We start from the raw sequence: 24,873 nt of genomic DNA, 5'->3' as shown, positions 1-24,873 counted from the left end.
GACTCGATCAATAAATTGCTCCACGGTAATACTTGCGTTGTTCGTTGGGTCAAATTCCGGCAGGGTATTTGCGATTTCTTTTACAGACGCGTGTCGCATCCCTGCAGTAAATGTCGACAGTGAAACTTTATCGATTCGCTATTGACTTTGTCACCAGTACTAGTTCCAAGATATGTGACACACAATGTTATTTGCTATAGACATCTCACATGTGCTTGCCATTGCAATTCTCCAGAGGTATTGACTAAGTACTCCCTTTGGGACCATATGGAGACATTGGCACCAGAGATTCTCTACTACCTTTTAATGTTTATTGTCTACACTTTTTTATACCTTTGGGTAATACAATTAATTGAAACACAGATATGTATATTGTTGATAAAAATGTCTTGTAGATAGTTATTTTTAATAAAAAAGGTACTTGGTTTTTGGCATATTTCTTCAAGGCTAGCTAAACATTTCTTACAATCTAATAAATAGTATTTTTTTGGGTTTTAATGCGGGTTGTTTGCTTGAAGAATTTTTTCTTTTGGCGTTGGAAAGCTGCTCTCAAAGTTGTGTCTGATGATTTGCTGAAGGTCGATATGACATCTGGTTATAAGGAGAAAATACGAGAAAATTTATTAATTATTTACGTTCACCTTTTAATTTCTGAAAAAAATTTGTAAAAATTTTGTTCGCCCGCACGTGCACGCTTAAATAAATATCTGATGGAATAGAAAATGCAAGACGAAGCACAGCTGTTGTGCTTGTTGACAAAGTGTAGACAATATACACACAAAAACGCTACAGTCATTGTCTATGGCGAGTTCGTACTCCTGCAAAAAGAAACCGTTGTCGATATTTGCACTAGTGCAATTGTCGCTGTAGACGTACATGGTGGCTTAGCGTTGGCTGGCCCCGGGCTTACTGCAGGGATAGTCCCACTCGTTGAAGTATACTCGCTGCCTCGAATGCGTGTAGTTGTATTGTTGCATGTTGTCATTGCGCTCTCAGTAGAGCTGTCAAACTATCGACGATACTATCGATAGTATCGATAGTCTGGTCACATGAAATAACTATCGATAGTTTTAGTACTATCGCCACTATCGTTTCATTGATAGGGTATTCTCTTTCCCAGCGCTTTTGACATTTACACGTATTGGTTCAAAGAGAACAAAACTTGGCAGCATTATTTCATGAACCAAAGAGTAAATGTCACCCATGACGAAGTGGGAGAAAAAGTATTTTTTTTGCAGTGACGTCATTTTTTCGCCGCCATGTTATCAACTATTATTTTTTTCTCAGATGCAATTACAAATACACGGTTGCCGTGCTGGGTGATTTGTTTAGTTGGTTCATGGCATTATTTCTAAAAGCGCCATTTTTTATTTTAAGCGTGTAAATAGCAGAGGTTACATTGCCGTCTTAAGAGCGTCTCAGAAGTGGCAATGCAATATATTTCAAAGGATTGTCAAATTGAGAAATTTCAGAAAGCAGTTTCACGAGCAGTGGCACCTTGCATGGAAAGTGTCTTTCGAAAGAAAATTTTTTATTTCCGAAAAGCGAATTGCAGGGAAAGTTTCTGAAATCGCTTTTTGACTGTTTACACGGCGAATGAATTTCTAGCAATATTTCTCGACACTAAAATGCAACCGTGAGCCGCTAAAATAAACAAATTTATAAAAGCAAGAAAACGAGAAATAAATGGATTTAAAAAAACATATGAAATGGGTCGATACTATCGATAGTATCGATAGTCACCCTTAAGACTATCGTAAAACATTGATGGACTTGACTATCGATAGTTTGACAGCTCTAGCTCTCAGTGTTTGCTGAATAATTTTCGTCTTCATTTCGTGTGGCTGCGCTTCCGTTGACTGATGCTGCGCTGTCAGCGTTCGCAGCGCTCTGCACTGTGTCGTTTGCTGTGCCCTGCGCAACCTGCGATATGCTCAAACCAGTGGCAGTGCATTGCGCTTGTAAAAGCTGCGTCATCAATTCACGCAGTTGCTTCATTTCTTGTTGTAGCTGCGAAATCGTTGATGTATCGGATGCCTCTTCAATAACGTAGGCATCTTGAACGTCTACTTCGTCAGTTGCCTCATATGTGCTGAGTCGCTGTATTAATTGATCGCGTGTACCCGTCGTTGGTAACTGCCTCTCTCGTAGCAACTTCTTCAATTGCTCTACCTTTAAATCGTTGATTTTCGTCATTTTTCGTAAATTCGTTGTTTTCGTTTTTGCTGTCGCCACTGCCGGCGTTGTGTCGTTGCCTATTTGTCTGTAGCCGTTTCGTTGCAAATCCTCTGCGTCCCGTTGTTGTGTCGCTGTGCCCGAAAACTTTTCGTGGCAAATTCGTTGTCGTTTTAGTCTATGCTAGAGGTGTCAAACTATCGATAGTCACACCATCGATAGTTTTGATAGTTTTCAGAAAAACTATCAATATTCACAATAGTCTCGAAAAAAACAAAACTATCGATAGCACTATCGATAGCGCTAAATCAGTTAGGTTGCTTTGTTTTACAGGTCATAGTGAAATTAATATTATCCTATAAAAGTTATAATCATTCAAAATTAAGTAACTGCTAAGCCAAAATACTTCTCTTTTTAGAAATTCAAAAACAAACACAAGTTATACAAACAAAACAGGATTTACGATTAACATATGTATGTATTTTGGGCTAAATGCGTGCATATTTGAATATGACGTCGGCATCACACTAAAAAACAAAATTTTTAATTCAAATTAAAAAATTCAGGTATTACCAACAATAGTTCGATAGTCCTACTAAACTATCGATATTTTTGATAGTATAAGAAAAAATTATCAATGAGTATTGATAGTCTAAAAAAATTGAAACTATCGATACTATCGATAGTGCCATCGATAGTTTGACAACTCTAGTCTATGCCAAGAAATGCTTGCTCGTTGTCTTTGCGCAGTTGCTGCGCATACGAACAATTGTATGTATGTACGTGGTATACACACAAACGTTTTTGCGCATGCAAAGAAAAATCTAATACACACGTTTATTTGCGAAGTGGATTCTGATCCCACTTCTGAACTATAGAACACGCTTTAGATTTTAATATTTATTTTGAATATAAAACTGATTCACAAAGAAAAACTGCAGGATGGTTTATTTAAATTAATTATTAGAGAAAATACTTAAAGTATACGATGTTGCGTGTTCTACCCGACGATTGCGATTCGTTCTCCCATCTGACTCGTTCGTATGTATCTACTCACTGACAGTTGTCGCAGTGTTGCCGTCTCTCACGTTGGTTGCAGGGTTACCGTCGCTTACACTACTTTAGATTTTTGCCTTTTCCCAATGTTAGCCGCTTGTTTCCCATTTCTTCCAACCTCAAACCAGTCCGCCCCTGGAGATGTGTTCAGCTCCAGGTTTGTCCCCCCAGTGTCCGACGCCGAAGCGTCACTTTGCATTTTGGCCGCAGCCAGTTACCACCACCTTTGACTCACCTTACTCGAGATGTCCGAATAAAGCACTTAAGGCCCGTTTACATACAACTTTGGCGTTGCGTTGGCGTTGGCGTTGGTTTGACAGAACGCACGTTAAAAGTATGCTTGCTACAATGAACGCTTGGCGGCGAATCCTTGGGCCACTAAATTAACATATTAACGACAGTTAAATTAATATTTCATATCAATAATTGCATTAAAAACGATATTTCTTGCCCGCACTTGATTAAAAAGGAAAAATATTTCACATAATTTTATTTATTCGCAACAGCTGACGAGCGACGCACGCGAAAAGTTGAGAGTTGGCCATCTTTTTGCTTTGTGTTGGCGTGAGCGTTGTCGAATTTTGGCTATGTGGACGGCTGCATTTGAATTCATGTATTCATAGTCAGCTGTTGAAGCGACGCCAACGCCAACGCAACGCCAAAGTTCTATGTAAACGGGCCTTTAGTGTCTTTTAATTATTTTGTCCTTTTTTTTTTTTGTATTTCTTTATATATTTTTTTGATTTTTCTTTTTTTTTTCTTTTTTCACTTTACAAAATGCTTAGTTTTTCAAGGAACGAATGCCTTTACATTAAACAATTACATTTACATGTAACTCTTACAACACTTGCACAAACCACAATTAACACACAATGTATTTTTAATTATGCTGCTCGAATTTGTAAGCTGGACTCCCTGTTATATGCATGGAGTTAGAACGTCGATAACAATGTTTAACCGGGGAGTTAGTGTTAACCAGAGATGGAGAAACCGGCCCTTAGAGACCACCTGTAATTTTATATTGCCAGATTCTGATGTCCATCACTATGACGATGTGGAGTGCACCGAAAATGATGAATTCAATTGCGATGAAATGCCGCAAACATCCAAGCATTCACAAGATACCCCGTCCAGTGTGGAAAAAAAGAAAAGGAAGCAAGTGGAAGAAAAGGATGAGGTTGACGTCGCGATGATGAACTATCTGCAAGAAAAAAAAATAAGAAAGACGGCCGATAATTCACGTCAAATGTTCCTTTTGAGCTTGCTGCCGGAAGTAACGAGTCTTTCAGATAAGCGTTTAAGACAGTTTAAAATCCGATACAAACAGCAGTTCTGTCAAATTCACTGAAAGCGGAATAGCGGTACCGAGATGGGCGCCACCTCTACATCGTGGTTTTGGTTGTTATCTTTTTTTGGCATGTGAGTTGCTCTCAAAATTTCAATTTTATTGAGTAGACAAACCTCAAAAATAAATTATGGCTAATGGTACAATAATTACAGGTATTGTCTTCCCAGAGAGCGCATATTCCGATCTGCCTTATTTAAAAAATATCATTGTTGCCAACACTAAAACGTTTACTGATAGGGAAAAGGGATCACGAATTTCGATGTGAAGCAAAACTCTTTGGGAAGACAATACCTGTAAATATTGGCCGACGTCGATGTAATTTTTTCGACAAAAAATAGCCCTCGCAAGTCCAACACCAACTACGCTGGCCACATTTTTTTGCGGAAATGTGTTTCTCGCAAAACCACTGTGGTCAGCGCAACCGCTGTTGGACTGATGGCATCCACGTCGACAACCATAATAGTGCCGATTATCTTTTTTAATCGTATCGAAATTATCTGGTAATTTTAAATACATATGCATGTACTATATTGTATAAGGGAAAAAGCTAAAAATCCGCCAACAAATTTCTCAAAAAGCTGTATTACCCGCTTTCCGCGATTTCTCATTTCCTGCCGCTAAATCAACTTCGAAAAAGCTAGATTTGACGGGAAAAGATCTAAATTGACAGCCCTGGACACTAGTGACATACATACATAACGCTATGAAATTATTCGAACTCACATAACTTAAAAAAGTAAATATAAATTATTTAAATCCTTACTAATATTATAAATCCGAAATTGAGTTTGTTTATTTGTTACGCTTTAACTGCTCAACCGTTTCCCATTAAATTTTGTACACTGGTGCCATTTAGACCAACTTAAAATATAGGATAGATTTACTGTCTTATTCTGAGTTTCGCCCGAAAAAAAATTCACCCGAAATTTGTCTTCCGCCTATAGTAAAACTATGGAAACCAAAAGTGAACCGGTTCGAGGAAAATGAATCTCATGATAAGGCTGTTAATCTCGATTATACGAGGGGGCGTGGCACATCCCATAAAACGGAATTATCATGCCGCATATCATAGCTCATAAAATATTTTTGATAGAGAATAGGAACTTGGCATGATTAAATATTGAATCATGGGAACTTGGTAAAGATACATATGTATATGTATATAAAATCAATTCCATACTCATGGCGGAGGGCTGCCACCTGTTTAAGAAATCGAAATCGACTTGAATTAAGGGAATTATTTATTTGAAAATTTTATTAAAGAATGGATTACAAGAGGCTTAAAAAAGTTGTAGTTTGAGAGCATTTTGGAAAGGATTGCCACCTGTTCGAAAAGCCAAATTTAAATTAATTATTCGCAAGCTATCTGAAAAAATAATATATGGGCGTCAAATGAAAGATTGCGAAGAAACCTTCAGAGCGAATATTTAAAATATTAAAAATTTACAAGCGTTGCCACCCGTTGAAAAAATTAAATTAATTTAATTTAAATTAATTACTACAATATGGTTTCCAATCGAAAGGCTTTTGATAAAGGTTTTAGTTCTAAACTATATGTAGGAGGGTTGCCACCTGCTTGAATAATCACAATATGGACGTCAGGCAAGAGGGATTTAATAGGGTTTTATTAGGAAAATAATTCGAAGAGGGTTGCAACCTGTTTGAAAGGTCGAGTCTAAATTAGAAATGTTCAGCTTGAACACGTAAAGTTAGGAATTAACGGTTTAAAAATTTAATTAATTTAATTTAAATGAATTACTACAATATGGTTTCCAATCGAAAGGCTTTTGATAAAGGTTTTAGTTCTGAACTATATGTAGGAGGGTTGCCACCTGTTTGAATAATCACAATATGGACGTCAGACAAGAGGGATTTAATAGGGTTTATTAGGAAAATAATTCGAAGAGGGTTGCAACCTGTTTGAAAGGTCGAGTCAAAATTAGAAATGTTCAGCTTGAACACGTAAAGTTAGGAATTAACGGTTTAAAAATTAAAATAGAAAATTTTCAAACATTTCAATAAATTATTACAATATGGGAATCAATCGAAATGATTTTGAAATAGCCTCATTTCTAAACTACATGTAGATAAATATGAAAAAGTATCACAAGAGAGAGGTTTAAGATAGTTTTATTTTGAAAATATTTTGAAGATATTAAAAAAAAATTTAAAGTCTCTTGATTTTCGCATATTTTAAGTATGTTGAGTTGAATTAAAATAAGTTACACCTAATGTAGCACGTAGAAATTTCATACACTCAGCGAAGCTGTTTTTTATTCCTTTATATTTTTATTATTACACATACACAGTATTTTCAATTTACATTAATTTTACAATTGAAATATAATCTCATCGAAAAAAATATAACGCATTTTTAACTAAAATAGTTTTTCTTTCAAAAAAATAACTAAATCAATTCATCCGAGCTTAAAAAGAAAGTAATAATAATCCATGCTTTCATATGGCCTATTCAAAGTTACTAATTGAGAATAACTTAGGATAAGTTTCCAATCAAAAACTAACTGGCATTTACGTTAAATATGACTTCGTATTGAAAATCAGGGTTGCATTTTCCATATTTAAATAGGCGACATCGATAAAAAAAATGTTTTTTAACCATCAACCGGCATTTAAATTGTTCATCTGAAATCGGCCCCTAGTTTGGGAAAATAAATTTATTTGCCTCATTATACGAGTAAAAACTTATGTACATTTCTTTATCTATATATGAAAATATATTGGGAAAATGATCAGGAAAAAAGGTATACAGATCCATAATTTACGACCCAATATTAAGTTTACGGGTCTGGGCATTTTTTGTGTCATTTCCAAATTTGAACTTTTACCTATAATGCATTATGGGCCAGCTGCTCATCAAAAGTAGCGAATATTTAAAACCATTGATCGATTTTAATGAGACCTCATACAATGGGGGTTTTTCGGGCTCACTGATTACGGAACTGAAGTCAGATTTGGAAAATTCAAAATAGCGGACCCAATATGGCGGAAGACTTAAAAAAAAATTATTAAATTTTTACGAAACCGTCTAAGGGCATAAAAATTGCGATTTTTGGCCATTTTTCTAAGGGGTCCGTAGGGAACTATAGGGGGCATAGGTGGTCGGGGGTTGCATTTTCGTCAATGGCGGTTCATGCCCTCTCCAAAAAGGTCGGTTGGAGGTACCACGCCCACTCCCCCTTCGCCCACCGCACCTTTAACGAACGACCATAATGGTAAGTTTCCCCAATTGAGGTTAATGTATATTTAGTACAACTTCGGGTGCTAAAAATTTTATTAATTTTAAGTTTTATATATTTCCTGTAAGCGTAGGAGTCAGTTTAAGGTTAAAATAACCTTAATTTAAAATATTAGCATTCTTTTGAAGAAAAATAATGATAAAAGGTTTATAACTACCTTTACAATTTATTTTCTACAAAGAGCCGGAACGCGATTTTCAGAGCTTTTCAAAGTTTGAGTATCTGCCTGCAAGGAAATAGTAGAAGAATTCATTTGAATCGTGGGGCACGGTTTCCTTTATTTATATATGATTAGATAGTCTAGTCCATTCAAACAATTTCAGAACTTTATTTCGGTTAATTTTCGCAACTTTTGATTAGCTGCTGGCCCAAAGTGCAGTGTAATAATTTATCAAATTATTATTTCACAGACTTTTATGGAAAAGCCTTTAATGATCGATAATCGCTCAATATGAAAAAATTAAATGATAAAGTGAAAAATAAAATTCACTAAGTTAAAGATTTTCTTTTTCACCGCATTATATCATAAAACGCTACTGCAGCAGGTTTAACTCGTACCTGAGCAAATTAGAGGCTCGAGACATCTCTTTGCATGCCCCTAAACCCCACTCAGCTAACGCCTCTGTCATTATAGAAAAACCCCATAGAAGTTCCACGCTTCCTGGGTCTCCCGCAGGGATTGCACTAAACGATTGATTTTTTAATCAATGAGTTAATTAGATTAGATTAGAAATTCAATCAGATTACACTTAAAAATGATTAATTTTATTCTGATTAAACAGCTAATCGTAACCGCGATAAAAAAAAGTAATTTTTAATTAACCCTTAATTTGATTAAGTAGGTTTGGTGATTAATTATTTATGCTGGAATTTTACTGTGCACACAAGGCCAGTTAATCGGGTAAGGAAAAGTCGGTTTTCCTCATAAATCTAAGCAATTTGGCGCGCATTTTCATTAAGATCTATTTTAACAGACGCTAAGCAAATTAGGTTTTAATATCGCTCTGCACATGTGCGATGGGTTATGAAAATTCCCATTTTATGTATTACTAATAATAATAATCATTATTTTTTTTTATATATTATGTATTTTTTATAAGCGTGAAACACAAAAAAGTAACTATAACCCGTGTTTGGTTTCAAATTCGGACAAACTAGACCACTTAATCAGATTTTTTTTTTTAAATTGGATTAACGATTAATGATTAAAATTAACTAATCGTAATTACACCCGACGATTTACGATTAAAAAAATGTAATCATTAATCATACAGATTACGGTTAATTAATTTTAATCGTTTATCGCGATTAACATTTTAATCCTTAATCAGATTAACATTTTGCCAACACTGTTCTCCCGTTAGTTGAGCTTGACGACAACGATTGAGGGGCCAGTCGATCTAGGCGCTCCCTGAGAGTATTTGCTATGTTAATTTAAAAGGTTTTTTGCTTCTCCTATATTTTAAAACAATTTTTTTTGCATTCATAGTAGCGATTTGTTAATTTAAATATTTTAGCTGAAAATAAAAATGTATGCTACATTAACAAACAACATGTACTAACAACGTTAGTAATATCAAGCAGAAAGTGAAGTATATAACCTACCATATTAACATTAGGTTTGTATAGTAACGAATAGTCAGTAGTAATTTTTACTGGAACCCGCAAATTTTTACTGGAAAAGTGTATGATAACCCAACAAATTTGCATGAGAGCACTGAATCGAGAGCGTAGCAACACGGGAGAGCTGTAAATTCTTGCTAGTGAAATTTCTAAAAGCAGAAATTAGCTAGCAGAAGAAGAATTGTTGAATTGGTTTAGCACAAATAAAAGTAAAATGAGTGGAAATCAAAATATTAGCTCTGATCCAGTATTCCATGAACTTACAGGATTTTACACAAACTTACAGGAAGTTGCAGGAAAAATGTTCCCGTACTCCGAAATCCTCCAAAATCCTGTAAATGAGACCGACTTTTGGAGAGTTGTGTAGAGAATGAAGTTGCAAGATTTGCCCGAACTTTTTCTTCTGGTAAAATCATGAAAGGTGTCAAGCAATCACTGGTTGACGTTTTTACAGGAAAACTGGTTTTTTTGTTCCCGTACTTTTTGTTGTTACTCACTTTTTACTCTCACTTCAGAGAGTAATTTTGCTGTTTGACAGTTTTACAGGATTTTTCACGAAAAGTATTGGATCAGAGCTATTAATGATGTACTCTACTGTATAAGTGCTTGTGTGTAAAGCAAAGAGTTTAAAACTGATTTATAAATAGTAAAATGTTTACAGCGGAATGTCAAAACGGTGCAACAATTGTTCACTTGCAAATTTTTACTAGTTTTGTGTTCAATAACTTCTTCAGCTGGGTTTCTCTTCTCAATTTTACGCTCTATATCGCTTTTACGCTCTCGCTGCAATGTTTTACTGGAGAAGTTACTATACAAACCTTTAGTAGGCGACAAGTAAGAATTACAAATCTTATTTCGCCTTTATAAGTGATGTATTACTTCAATTTATATCATATCTTACATATTTAATTTAATATTCGTTTCATCTAAGTGAGCGGTTGTAATGAACAATTAAGTTTTGCTCTTATTGTTTATAACTTTAGTGGGAAAAGTGAAGAAGCTTCATATATGTACATACGTCCACATGCAGCTCCTCATTTGGAAAGTCATTATTCACACTTAAATAATTTGAAGTGTTAACCGTTTTCTGCAATTACTCCTTTTCAGTGATACTTAATTAAAATAAAGAACAAAGGTCCCTTCAGCACAATATCATTTTTCAGTTTCCTCTGTTTTGCTGTGGGTACATAATGGTAGTAAAGTCAGTCAGCATTTATACTTAGTTACTACATTTTACAAATATTGTCATGCACTAACTTTCCATCTAAGGAAATTATAGGATATTATGAGGTTTGTTTTACCTTAACTAAAGGTAAAAAATGTTTGGGCAAAATGTTCAAATTCCTAACTGACATCAGTGGCCTAAATGTTCTCTTTCCATACAATTTACGATATAAAACTTTGTTTACAATTTCATAAAATTTTTAAAAATGATACAATTGGCGAAAGAGCTCTTTACATGCGTTCTGATATGTTACTACTTCCATAAATCCAGCGCTCATTATAGGCAGACGGGTTTGTCAAATGGTTGCTATCAACCATCTTGCAATAGCGTAGGCGAACATGATTTGCTATAATTTTTGTTACCATTACATTAATGAATTAATGTTTTATTTTTTTTTTATATATTTTATTTTGGTCCACTAAAATAAATTTTTGGACAGTTTTATATTACGATAAAAAAACTCTTTGGAATATTACTTTGAATCCCTATCGGGGAAGGTGGTCAAATAGGTTGGAAAAAGGTATCACGTGATTTATGGGTGCCCCTTTTGTTATGCCATGCAGGTTCAATAAAGTATTACGTGTTTCGCCCTTATGTTTATGCATACCAAACATTTTGTAATAAAACTGTTAATTTACCGGTCAATTCTGCGCTGCTAACAAACCCTTTTAGTTTTTGTTAATACATAAAATGTTTAAATTTTTATGTTACAAATTGTTCGGTAACAACCAGAAAAGCCCTTTTGAACGCAGAGTTCAAATAATAGTATACACTATTAAAATAGGTAGACAAGTAGGCATCAGAAGGAATGTGCACTGTGATCAAGAGGTCTATTGTGGGTCTACTGCTTTTTAGGATACTTTTAAAATTACTTGAGATCATTAAATTTAAAAGCAAACTCGTTGGGACTGCGTTTTATATGCTGAAATCCTGCACGACTTTCTCGTTGCATCTGAAACGGCGCATCTTCATTTTCGCAAAATGTTTGCGAAAAAACTTCACATTGATTGTAAAAGTTTTTCAGCATATGCTTATGGAGCAGGTGTTCATGTAGCTTTAATTGGAATATAGCTTTTTTGGCTAACACTTGGCACATCTCAGCGGAAAGCGGACGTTTATATGGATCGTAAGTTTTCTACCAAAATACAATGTAGTTAAGGTAAGTCTATTTTAATTGAATTTTGTACTCACAATTTCGACTGCATCAGGCTGAAAGTAAAGATGTGTTATATTTAAAACTTGCCCTACTGCTTCAATTAGCGTCATTGGCTGTTTTACACCGCGCACAAGTGAAACGGCCACAAATGTATCGAATACACCACCAAGTTTAACGCCATATCGATTTTTCAAGTGGTCTACCAATCTATGACTGTAGTGTACCGCTTTGCGTGGACGCTCTGATTCTAGTAATTGTTTCATTTCCCGGAAAATACTGCCCAAAGCGATTATATCGAATATGTACACCATTTTGAAAGTGGCCACGGTCAGCACAGAAGTGCGATGTGCCCGTCCAAAGTCCACTGGCTCCATAATAAGGGCAACTACCGGTTGTACACGTATATCGGCTAGCGCTTTGTGATAGCGTTGGTCCGTTTGTGTGATGCACACTATAGCATTGAGTTGCTCATGAATTAATTCCAATTCATTGCTGCTAAGCGAAACATCGCTTTCCTGTCGCAGTGGTTTCTTGAGTTCAGGCGACGATATTGGGGACTTAGGCGCTGTATTATAACTGGTGTGACTCTCCTGATTAACTTCGGATGTTGTAGGTGAAGTGTTGCTACTATTTGGGCTATCCGAAGGCTCGTCGTCACGTATAATTTGCAGTTTTTTAATTTGAGGAAAAGCCAGAATTTGTGGCGAATTATATCGACAATTCGAGCGCTGATCATAAACGTTTTCTAGTTCTATTATTTTACGGTTTAGATCAACGAACTTTAATGTACCAGTTAATAATTCACTGGCGGTTTGGACCAGCAGCATTTGGCCTAATTGTAAAGTTATTCCCGTGGTCTCCATTTTTATTTGGCGTATGTACAGCTAGACGCAGCTCCTGATGCTGATAAAGAAATTGTTGTGGAATTGAGGATGGTGATGCAGGAATATATGACAAACAGAATTTTGGATATTTTTTATTTGTTATTAGATATTTTGCACCACCAAATACTTTTATTTTGACGAGGCGAAACTAAAGATAATTTCATGATAAAAACATAGCAAGGTATAACCGTTCTCTCAATTTGTCGGCCATGATTTTTTTTTGAAGTTTGCCAACATTTTAAAATCATATAAATGTGAAAATAAAAAAATGAAATTGTTCGAAATTGTCGTTGCTTGAGATTGAAAATGAAAATGTGTGTGTGAGTTTGTGAGAAAATTTAAAAATTAAATTGTTTGGAAACGTCAAGAATTTTAAAAGTGACTCTCAGCGGTTCTACCTTACTATATTTTTATCATGGATAATTTAATAATTGAAAAAGTTAAAATGTCAAAGGCAGCGTTGCATTTTAGTGGCCCTACATCATGATTCAACATACAAAACATGAGAAAAAGTTAAAATGCCAAAGGCAGCGTTGCATTTTAGTGGCCGTACATCATGATTCAATAGTTGCGTTCCAGCAGCAGTACGAATAGCAGGTTTTGCACATGAACCAATTAGAACAGATCTGACCGGTTGAGAAGCAGCGATTTGTAATAGCAATTGAGAAAAAAGTGTGTGACATTCGTAGTTGTGTGACGTGTAGTTGGATCATGATAATAGTTGCGTTCGCGCAGCTGTTAATTGTTCATGTTTAACCAAAACTTACAAGCTTTTGCGTTCGTGTACGCAAAAAACTTGCAAAGTAGGGGAAATTGAGAGAGCAAAGTGACATTTCATTTTGAGGGGAGCTGCTGGTTTCTGCTGGAAAAATTTTTGCCAACAGCAATTTACCAACAGGAAAACAGCTGATCAAAAACAGCTGGTTGGCATTTACGCAAATCACAAAATTGAATTTGATCTTTTGGAAGCTAAAAATTACAAAATGCGGCTAATTAAACTTGTAAGAAATAAGTAGTTATTTGTTGAATCAATAAACTGTGTCAGTATAACACTTTGTGATAACTTTTGGTACGTTTTAAATTTTACACTTTTCAATGTAAACAAAAATTATATCAGCTGTTCGTCTAACTTGCAAGTTTCTGCAAATTTTCTGTTCGCGAACTATTTTGGATATTTCTCTCTTGTGAGAGAACAGATGACATTTCGCCGGAATTTGGCAGTTGGTTTGTTTTTACTGGAGATTTTAAACGAACGCACCTACCCTGCAAAAATCGTTGGACCATGTAGTCTATTTGTGGTATATTGGAGTACTTACAAAAGTGCTCCTCTGTCATGCTGTAGCGGACCAACTCGTGTCTCTGCGCCAGCTTATTGTTTGTTACCCGATAACTGCTCGTGTTTTAACGAAATGTGATTGAAGTTGAGCATTTGAAAGCACATTTGCATGTCTGGCTGTAGCTGAACGTGTAGAGATGCTCGCTGTTAGTTGTGAGCTCCCAGCATGTTCGAGTTCAAATGCCGTCAGAGGCAACATGTAATTTTTAATTTTTGTCTTGGGTTTTATTAATTTCGAAAAAGCATATGAGAAGTGAAGAACAAAAGCGTGTACAAACGAAAAAATATAACAACAATGCCATTGTTAATATGTTGGAGTAGTTTTGTGCTACTCTGATGTAATGCAGGGATGGAGTATATGGTCCTGCCCTAGGACATCGCAATGTTAATTGGACCATATTTTTTATATGAATTGTGGTTAATTTTGGCGTACTCCTTGGTCCTTCGGGAGTACTCTTTACATGCATGCATGGAGTAGTCGCGATTTTTGCAGGGTAATTACAGGTATTGTCTTCGCAGAGAGTTTTGCTTCTTGATTCTTTTAATTATATTGGCTTCGCTTCTTGTTTTCGCTCAATTTCACTTTTGTAATTTTTCAAAACAAAAGAAAAACGTTTGAAATGAAGTCAGCCACACAAATTTTTAATTTGCTTACGAAGTAAATGTTTTTATCGGCTTTTGCAAATTAAATAAGTCCTCTACAAGATGGGTTGTTTAAAAAAAATACTTGTATACCATATATGTATGGGGTATGGAAGTATCCCTTTTCCCTGGCAGTAAACCATTTATTGTGGGCAATGATGTTTTTCAAATAAGGCAGATCGGAATATGCGCTCTCTGGGAAGACAATACCTATAATTATTGTACCATGTTAACTTACTATGTTTTTATCATGGTGGTATCGGTACAACAATAACAAAATGTACATGTGTTTTGTTTTTGCTTTTCCGGGGAGGACTGTTATANGTGTAAAATAGTGGTGCTTGTGATGTAAACAAATGCTCAGCTGACGAACCCGTTTTCGCAAACTTTTTTCCCAAAACCAGTTACAAATACAACGTCGCGTTCTTACGTGATCTTGTATTTTTGGTTCATGGACACACATCACACCTATCATTCTTGGTTCACAAGTCGATAGTGGCAAAAAACAATCGATAATGAAACATCGATACTATAGTTAGTTTCATCGAGTGTTTTGCAGTTCAGGATGGTTTGTTTTTCCGGCTCTATTGTCAAAGAAGTTTACAAAGGTTGGCGATAAATAACAATTTGTACAATTGTTACCAATTCGAGAAGTTCCTACTACAAAATTGTATATTCGAAAATCTGTATCAAGGTACTTAAATATAATAAATCTTAGTTCTTATGTTCATACATTTATGTATGTATATACAATATATTTCATGATTTTTATATTTTTACAAGCTTATACAAGTTAACAATTATCTAAACTAAAATTGTCCAGCAGCGCTAGCATCAGCTATCAGCTGAGCGGCAAGTATCACAGAGCTCTATATTCTTCTAATGCATGCATAAAGATTATTAAAGCATATATGTGTGTATGTATATAAGTATCATGATTCTATAAGTATGTATTATGTTTATTTCTTCTCTGCCTTGTAATTGCATAAACAAAGATTGATATACAAATATGCGTATAAAGGAAGCTACAAATTTGCACAGGACTAATTAGTGATCTTTGTTTGTATCAGTTTTTATATATTCCAAATCATACGCATAAAAATGGATATTTTAAACGATGATTGTTTGGTGAATATCTTCAATAATGTACCAGAACTTCGCAATCAGGTTCAAATCTCTCGAGTTTGCAAACGCTTCGAAGCGATCATCAGGCGTATGTGGCGCTCCCAGAAATGCTATCAAACACTTAATTTATCAGAATGGTTCGGTTGGCTGCCAGAAATACAAGATCTAACATATTTTTTGCATTCAGTACGTACTAGCTTGACGTCTATAGTGATTGGCGATGAAACCTTAAACAAGTTTTTGCTTAACATAAAGCAAATTTTAAAAGCAAAGGAAATTTGTGCACCTATCAGTAGCACGGTCTGCCTGCCAAGTGTACAACATTTTGAGGGTGAGGAAAAATCGTTTTATAGCATGATTACTGACAGCGATATGAAGATACTCGTACGAACTGTTCCAAACCTTCTCTCACTGCATCTGAGAGAACCATTAAGTGGCCGATATGTTTGTGATTTCCTAATGTTGGAGGAGTTGTATTTGTACGTGCCATCAAATAACGTTCTGGAAATTGAAAATACCCATTTTGAGGCAATCTGCATCCGTTTAAAATATTTGCGAATTTTAGATGTGCGCAGATATGACGGTAAGAGTCATTTGGATTTGACACCTGTGTTGAATTGTGAGAATTTAGCAGTTCTTAAAGTAAATCTACATCCGCTTAAAAAATGTCTTCCTCAAGTCCTGCTGATGCCAAAACTAGTATCACTCAACGTAATGCTGGATTCTGAGATCGACGTTGGAAGTATTCTGAATGTAGATACGCATGATTTTAAAATATACGAAACAGTAGAATTCCATGATGTATTAAAAAATCAAGGTGAGCGTATAATTGGCTTAGCAGTTGATCTTTATTATTTTCCGTTGGATTCTGCTTGGGCTTCAAATTTGAATCTGTGGCAGGGTGGCCGTAAGTTAAAAAAATTCTGCCTTTGTAGCTGTGAATTATCACCCGATCCACTGCTCAATTTGGCTAACATAATGAACTGCTTGGAGTATCTTAGTTTGAGAAATTGGCAACATTTGACGAATGACCACGTTCTACATTTCGTCGAGCGATGTGTACACTTAGAACATTTGGACGTTAGTTATTGTCCTAATATAGATGGAAAGTTGCTTTATCAAATAATGGATGTACTCAAGAAACAGGATAGAAATCATGCATTACATATCTATTACATGATGAGTGGCTTAGAGGATGAAGTGCAAAAAATGGTGAGTAATCTCTATTAGAAAAGCGCCAAGATTTTTTCCTTTTCTTTTTTTCAGAATCCCAAAATTTGGCAAGCACAAGGCTTGGTGGATTTATCAATGGATTTCCCAGCTGGATCTGAAAAAGGGCTGAGTTATGTATATCGGGGATATGAATTTGATTTCGTTTGTAATGATATGTCCTAGAAACAATTTTTAATTGGGTGCCTAAATAATATTACATATTTATGTTAAATACCCTCTATCTACAATTTTAACAAACATTAGATCATTAAAAAAAACCGATGATCTTAATGTTGAACTTATATATCGCTTTTTGGAATAATCTACTATTAATGATGAAATGGATTCTAACAACAGAAACTAGTTTTGTGCAAATTGCCGATAGAGGGCATTGAATATATGTAAACCCTGGATATGTTGTTATAACAGTAAAAAACAATATTATTAATGGACCCTTTCCGATTTATTGCTGACCCGAGTAAAGGTAAGACAAATAACATTGACAAATAACATATGACCGAGGAAATTTTAATTATTTCAATAAAGTTGTTGTTGTTGTTGTAGCAGCATACAAGTTCCCCAAAGTGTTTTTGGGGAGTGTTGCTGGAGTGACAGTCCTTGGCCAAATATAAATCTGGGTCGTTCCGGTTACGTAGACCCGACTGTCGTGTGAACGATTTCGATAAATAATATGTATTAGTTGACGACACCCACACTTTTCATAATTAGCCCTGTTAAAATGAAATTTATAAAATGTAATTTATTTAAATTAAAATATACTAAAGGTAAAATGTTTTGGTTGCGTTTTTCTCCCGGTTGGCTATCGACCAAAATTAAACATTTTCATAGAAATATCCGAAATTCTGTTTTTGGATCACATCATGGTCACAAAATATCATAAAGAATATTTTTACCGTATTTTTTTACATTTAACATAAGGAAGAAATCTTTAGTTGTCGATTATGGACAGCATCACAACCTCAGTTGGGTAGCCAATGGATAAAGCCACTGAAATGAGAATGTATGTTATTTTATGAATAAACACAATAATTATGTGAATTTTCAAGTACCACCAACTCAGACTTGACTGTAAATACAAATAATTTCTCAAAACCATAGTGAAATAATAATAATATTATTATTATTATCACTCAAAACTGCGAAAAAAAAGAATCAGTTGAAAAAATAAATTAATTTTCGTAATCAAAAATTCTGTGGCAACCTAAAAAGTATAGTTGCCAATATAGCAAATCAGTTGCTGTCTGAACTTCCGTTGCCATCCGTAATCGACCCATTATTTTTTGGTATTATTAAATGCTTGCTTTTTAAATTTTTAGATGACAAAGCTTCTGGATTTGAATGATGACTGTCTCTATTGTATCTGTTCGTACCTTAATTTGGATGACCAGCTGTCAATGAAAAATGTGTGCAGACATTTGAATATGGTGATAAAATGGTTATGGCGATATCGATCGAAAGCCCTTACAATATCATGCAAGCAAATGAAGGAGTTTAATGAAGAGGGCAGCCAAGACTTTCTCGATGTAATGACAAGCGTTTGTGAGATATTGGAAAAGTTAACCATTGACAGCATTAAAAGCGCGCAACTGAAACAGGTTGCCCACTTAAGATTCCCTAAATTAAAATTCCTCGAATGCACTATTTCGCACGACCTAAATGAGAGCAATGATGCCGACGTTCTTCGATTAACAAAACTTTGCCCATACATTACCAGATTAGTATTAGGGGGCGGTATAACGGGCAAATATATAAGTAATCTGTTCTTGCTTACCGATTTGGATTTGAGCTGTTGTGAATATCTGGATACAGAATATTTAGCCGAAATCTGCAACACATTGAAATTGAGAAAGCTTGCTTTGCTTTATTATGGATACAATAGAGTGTTAGATGATGGGCTGTCCGCAATAACTGATTGTCATACACTGGAAGAGCTGAAGATAGATGATCATCACCTATTGCTCTTCATCGATGAACTATTGCGAATGCCATCCATGCGCAAAATCGTTTGTTATACACGTGACTATGATGTGTTTTTAATGGGGAAACTAGCTCAAGCGCTTGGCGTACGCATCCATACGCTAATTTTTAATTGTGTCCTTTGGTCAAACGATCGCCACATTGAATACATAGGGTTTATGACACACTTGCAACGTCTTATATTACAAGATGATGACATTGAAGATGAACAGCTTGAAGTTTTAGCCCAACGATTGAAACAGCTACGCGAATTTCATTTCAGCAGCAGTCGCTTGGAGAGTGATAATGGAATTTTGGAAATTGCGAAACACTGCACAAAGTTGGAAGTACTAAATCTGACAAAATCAAATATTAGTAGCGATTTTTTGAGAAATATAATGATTGTGCTCAGCGAGATTAAACGAAATGCTCCTTTGAAATTATATTGTGGCAAGACGGCAGTCGAAAACGAACCGATAATAGAAGTAAGTAATTGATTCTATGTACATATTCCAAGTCAATGTTTTGATAAAATTTTCATTTGTTCTTTAGAATGAACAGCTAATTGTTTCAACAGAGGATCTACTTTTCGATCTACCATATGGACGCTGTTTACAATGTGAATGGTGAAAGCTAAAAAGAATCTACGAAAATTCTATTACAAATGTTTTTATCTTTTTGCATTTCAGTTTACAAACTTATCCTTACTTATATTATATTATTTTATTATTTTTATAATATTATAAATCCGAATATGTTTGTTTGTTACGCTTTCACGCTTTAACTACTCAACCGATCATCATGAAATTTTGTACACTGGTGTCGTTTAGCCAAACTTAATATATAATAAACCTTTTATCTCGATTAGGCAAGTAGGCGTGGCACCTGCCATACAAAGGGAATTTTTAAAACTGAGTACCAATGGAAGCATTTGTGGTAGAGTACTGGTGATAAGATAACGAAAAAGGTTTAAAAAGTTTGTGTGTTTAAGAAGTGTTTAGTTTGACAATTAGTTGAAGAGGGTTTAAAAAAATATCAAAATCTCTTTTTTTGCTAAGTTTAAATATGTTAGTTTTAATTAAAATAAATTACACCTATTGTAACACGCAGAAATTTCATACACTCAGTGAAGCGGGTGAGAGCAAACTAGTTTTAAAATAAAGTAAAAAGATATGCATATGATTTTGTATTGTTCAACCTATGTACAGTTACTCACAAAAGTATTCTAGATCGCCGACACCCGCTTCGCTGAGTGTATGAAATTTCTGCGTGCTACATTAATAGTAATTTATTTCAATAAATCTCAACATATTTAAATTATGCCAAAACAGGAGATTTTAAATTTTCTTTAATATTTCTTTTACTTTTTCAATTAACTTATATCTTGAATTCAATTAGAGCTTTGAAACAGGTGACAATCTCCTATGATGTTGGTATATGATCGTAATTTTCTCCATAAGCAGTTTTTATTTTCTAATCTGAATGCCTGTGATTCGTATCGAGGAATACATACAATGACCTAAATAGAAATTAGGACTCGACATTTTAGTAAGTTTTGGCTATTTTTCCTTAGTTTGTTTAATGTTTGATTATTTATTTTATGAGAGTAAAGCTCTTCCAAACAAAAACCAAATAATACCAAATTTCCAACTTTATGCAAAAAACTGTAAAAATTAATTCTGAAATGATTCACCAAAATTTCAAATTTTTTCATTAGCATCATGAGAAAAAATTTGTTTGCAGTTTTGTAACTCATTAAAATTGAGTATAATAAAGTGCGAGTGGAAAGTTCTGCTTCTCTTTCAAAAAAATGGTCGAACATAGTTACTTTGTATGAAAAAAATCCGCAACACTGCCAACAAAAAAAATGCCCAAAATTAATGTTAAGTCTTAGCGACTTAAAATTGCACTTTAATATACTAAAATTGAACGAATTTATTAACAAATTTTACGGGGTAAAAGAATACTGTTGCAGGGCTAATACATCTGGGATCATTGAAGAAGGCTTTAAGATCTGTAAGCTGTTGTGAAAAAAATTTGCAAAATTATTTTTTGTCCCGTAGTCAGCACTCATAAATATGGTCACCATAGCTATAGTACATATGTAGCGTAGAAATACAGACTTTTCAAGGCTCGTTTGATTAAAACCTATGCTGTAATAACTAATTTAACTTATAATATAATTATATTTGAATTTAGTTTTAAACAGGTGGTAAACCTCTTCATATTCCTCATTAGATACTACACGTTCAAGCTGAACATTTCTAAACATTCTTACGTATGACACTTTAATTTGAGTATAACGAATTTAACTTCGACTTTTAAAACAGGTGGTAACCCTCTCCAAATTATTTTCCAATTAAAGCCGTATTAAATACCTTTGTTATGACACCCATATTGTGATACATATTCCAATTATCTAATTCCCTAAATTCAGCTGGCAACCTCTTTCCAAATATCTTCAAACTACAACTTTTTTAAGCCTCTTGACATCCATTTTTTTAAAACATAATTTTAAAATAAATATTTCCCTTAATTCAAGTTGAATTTGATTTTTTAAACAAGTGGCAGCCATCCTCCATGAGTGTGGAATTTATATTATATATCATGATTAAATAATAAAAGGTTTGCTCAAAAAACAGTTTTCTCGCTCCCTCATGACAAAATCGGCTCCCTTAGCAAGGCACTGTGTGTGGGTTCGTGTGTGTGTGCAAAGCTTTTGTAACTGCCATACCTAAACAAAAGCGTTGGGCGGAGCGGTTTCTGACGCTTAGCGTTAGCGCCGAAGTGCCATACCTAAACAAAAGCGTCAAGGCTACGTCAAACGCAGAAATAACACCAACAATAAGCATAGGTTTGTTTGTGTGTAACACGAAAATGACAGTTCCGCCCTTTTCTGCAGCCAACTTCAATACCTAACGCCCTGTCAAAATCGGATTTTCCAACCGCTCAGCGCTGACGCCGCGTTGTTTCGGTATGCTTCATACAAATTGTATGGGCATGAAAATTTTTTGACAGCCAGACAACGCTGACGCTTTTGTTTAGGTATGGCAGTAAGGGAGTTAAGGGAGTGTCAAAACTCTAATGTCAATAATGAGCAAACCTTTAATTATTGAATCATGATTATATATCAAGATCCAGTACTCTATCACAAATATTTCCTGCGATATGCAGTACGAAAAATTCCGTTTGTGTGGGAGGTGCCACACCCCTTTGCACAATCGATATTTAATCTATCCTATATTTTAAGTTGGGCTAAATGACACTAGCGACATCGTCAGCGAAAAAAATTTTCAAAATTCAACGGTAAATCCTAGCCACTTAACACTTGCACTTCATTATGTTGAAATTGAATGCAACTAGTAAACCTTCAAAAGAGGACCATCTGAAGACATAGTTTCACACCTCTACTGTGAGTAAGCTTTGGTCAACTGTGACGTCACTGTTTAAACCGACGAAACGCGATGATACAGTGGAAATCCCTTTCGGTAACCGCTCTTCGTCGGACCCGGAGCGATGCGCGAGCTATTTTAGCCGACAGTTCACGCTACATCCTTCGGTGGACAAAGCCAAATGCCGAGTGACCCGAAAGCTGCATAAACTGTCAACCCAGTGCGCCTCGTGCTTTCACCAGCAATGAGGTTCAGGTAACCATCGGGAAGGCGAAAGCCTCCAAAGCCATTGGACCCGATGGAATATGCATTCTGATGTTGGAGAAATCGAATTCTGCGGGAGTAGATTATCTCCCGATTATCTCCCCAATCTGTACATGGCCACTCACATCGTTCTGGAAATGTGGAAAACGCGGAGAATGGTCCCACTGCTCAAACCGGGGAATCCGGTAAACAAAGGAGAGTATTCTTGTCCGATAACCCTCCTCGGTAGCTAAGACACTTGATACTCCGCACTATGCGTACCATCTGACGCCAGCGAGGCATCAGAACGGATTCTGTAAAGTGCACAGCATAAAAACAGTACGTAACGCCATAAACCCCCAGATAACTCTTGGCGTGAACCGAAACCGTACCTCTGAGAGAACAGTCCTGATAGCGTTGGATCTGTCAAAGGCTTATAACACCGCCAGCCGCTCCACACCACTAGAAGACATTGAGGGTTCCTCTTTCTAAGAGGGACTCAAACGGTGGTCAGCGAATTATTCGAGTGGTTGAAATTCGTCAGTAATTTTCAGAGATAAAACCAGCAAACCAAGGAAAATCAAATACCGGGTGGTGTCCTTTCTCCGCTTCTGTTTAATCATTACATCTCAAAGCTCGCTCAACCACCAGATTCTCTATTATCCTTATGCTGATGACTGCTCGATAATGGGAATGGAACTTATGATTTGTGTTCGAAAGTAAATGGTTACCTGCCCGAACTTTCTCACTTGTACACTGCAAGGAGCTTAACCCTCGACGAAATCCTCTGCTAATATTTAAAATAGATTGCGCCTACACATATGCTATTTTTTGGCCGAGCTTCTCCTCCGATTTGTGGCGTGCACAAGGGCAGCACCTTGTCGCATTTCCTTGGCGATTCGGATCGTGTATCCATCTAAAAGCCGTCTTTGCGATGCCCGAAGATTACTTGGATTTAAAAACGCCTTGTTTATCGGCCATCTGCAACATAACCCCTGGCTGTTCTAAGTCCACCGTTGCTTCTGAAGGCAGGCAGGTATCCGAGAGGCTTTATTATAATACAGCTGGATCCTGAGGAGATTGGGAGCCTCATTCTGTGACCCAATTGGAACTGCGTTTGGCAGGCCTTGTATCAGGGGTCTCTATGACCTGTTGTTTTGCCCATTGTTTTACATTAGTTGCGTTCCAGATGCTTCACGATTTGCAGGTTTTTACAGGAAGTCGTTCCAAGTGACCACCTCCCATAAGGTTTATTAATGGGGAAAACAGCTGTCCCTGCAAATCGTGAATTTCGTGAATATCGTGAAGCATCTGGAACGCAACTTTTAGCTAACTAAGGTAGTTTAGTGATAGGCCGATTGTCTGGCGATGCATCGGTTGTTGTTGTTGTAGCAGATACTTAATTCTGCCTGGAATAGAACAGTTCCTCTTTCGTTGTCGTCAAGCTCAACTAACAGGCCCAGGCCAGGAAACGAGATTTTCCGACGAGGTAAGACCAGAGGAAGAGTTAATTGATTTGGGTTGAGTGGACATGTCAAGAGGCGGTTACTGTCTTGTGGGTTATGCATACTTGGCATTGCATGCACTGCCATACCATTTTTACGTAGAAATCAAAAACCAACAGACTTTTACGTATGTAATACTGTGCGTTGGGTAACCGCTTACACGCGAAGCTCATTTAACCAGAGACCGTACCGGTTATGCATTTTATAATAAAAGTCAAAAAATTAAAGTTATTTTTTGACTTTTATCATTTTGAGCAAATAATACCGATTATTTCTGCTTTTTATTTTTTTAAGGCAAAAATAAAAGTTAAAATTTGCCTTTTATCTTTTTGAGCAGAAAATAATCGGTAATTATTGACTTTTATTTTTTCAGGCAGAAATAAAAGTCAAAGTTAAAAATCAAGTATTCCAGAGTTGTGTATATTCGAATGTGATAGTTTTGAAGCTCCTACATGGATTTTAATAACCCCTAATACCCAAATACCGGAGTTAGTTCCAATCTATATGTATACATATACATATGTACATACATACAATACATGAAGGCATTTTTTGTTAACGACATCAGATCTGCACCGATTACTCGATTTGCAAAACTGAGGTGCCAAATTAAAGGGCTTAGCCTCTAGATATACCACAAGGTAGGACTCCTTTGTATAGGGTTGCCACCTTTTTTAAATTATAAAATCTGCACCGTTCGTTGTATTAAAACAAAAG

The 24,873-nt window shown here is 35.6% G+C and overlaps 2 protein-coding genes across 7 annotated transcripts; one reads left to right on the top strand and one right to left on the bottom strand.

Moving 5' to 3' along the window:
* Positions 1-10,049: 10,049 nt before the first annotated feature.
* On the bottom strand, positions 10,050-12,877 carry LOC108366983 (protein Exd1 homolog). Its single transcript, XM_017621495.1, has 2 exons — positions 11,876-12,877; positions 10,050-11,819 (listed from the first exon to the last, which is right to left on the bottom strand). The coding sequence occupies exons 1-2, from the start codon at positions 12,701-12,703 to the stop codon at positions 11,553-11,555; spliced, it is 1,095 nt and encodes a 364-aa protein (XP_017476984.1). The 5' UTR covers positions 12,704-12,877; the 3' UTR covers positions 10,050-11,552.
* A 2,324-nt stretch (positions 12,878-15,201) lies between these two features.
* LOC108366981 (uncharacterized) lies at positions 15,202-20,071 on the top strand. 6 transcript variants are annotated; one of them, XM_017621489.1, is made up of 4 exons: positions 15,202-15,396; positions 15,698-17,039; positions 17,094-17,169; positions 17,304-17,596. In XM_017621489.1, exons 2-4 carry the CDS (start codon positions 15,804-15,806, stop codon positions 17,309-17,311), a joined length of 1,320 nt encoding a protein of 439 aa, XP_017476978.1. In that variant the 5' UTR covers positions 15,202-15,396; positions 15,698-15,803; the 3' UTR covers positions 17,312-17,596. The 6 variants fall into 6 exon arrangements, with proteins under 6 accessions (XP_017476978.1, XP_017476977.1, XP_017476976.1 ...); XM_017621488.1 differs by lacking the exon at positions 17,304-17,596 and having other exon boundaries at positions 15,203-15,396; positions 15,773-17,039; positions 17,094-17,249; XM_017621487.1 differs by lacking the exon at positions 17,304-17,596 and having other exon boundaries at positions 15,205-15,396; positions 17,094-17,296.
* The last annotated feature ends 4,802 nt before the right edge of the window (positions 20,072-24,873 follow it).

The sequence above is a fragment of the Rhagoletis zephyria genome, unplaced genomic scaffold, assembly GCF_001687245.7.
Source record: "Rhagoletis zephyria isolate East Lansing unplaced genomic scaffold, Rhagoletis_zephyria_1.1 Rzeph_scaffold_02479, whole genome shotgun sequence".
In the NCBI taxonomy this organism is placed as follows: Eukaryota; Metazoa; Arthropoda; class Insecta; order Diptera; family Tephritidae; genus Rhagoletis; species Rhagoletis zephyria.
This window is presented reverse-complemented; position numbering and strand designations above follow the sequence as displayed.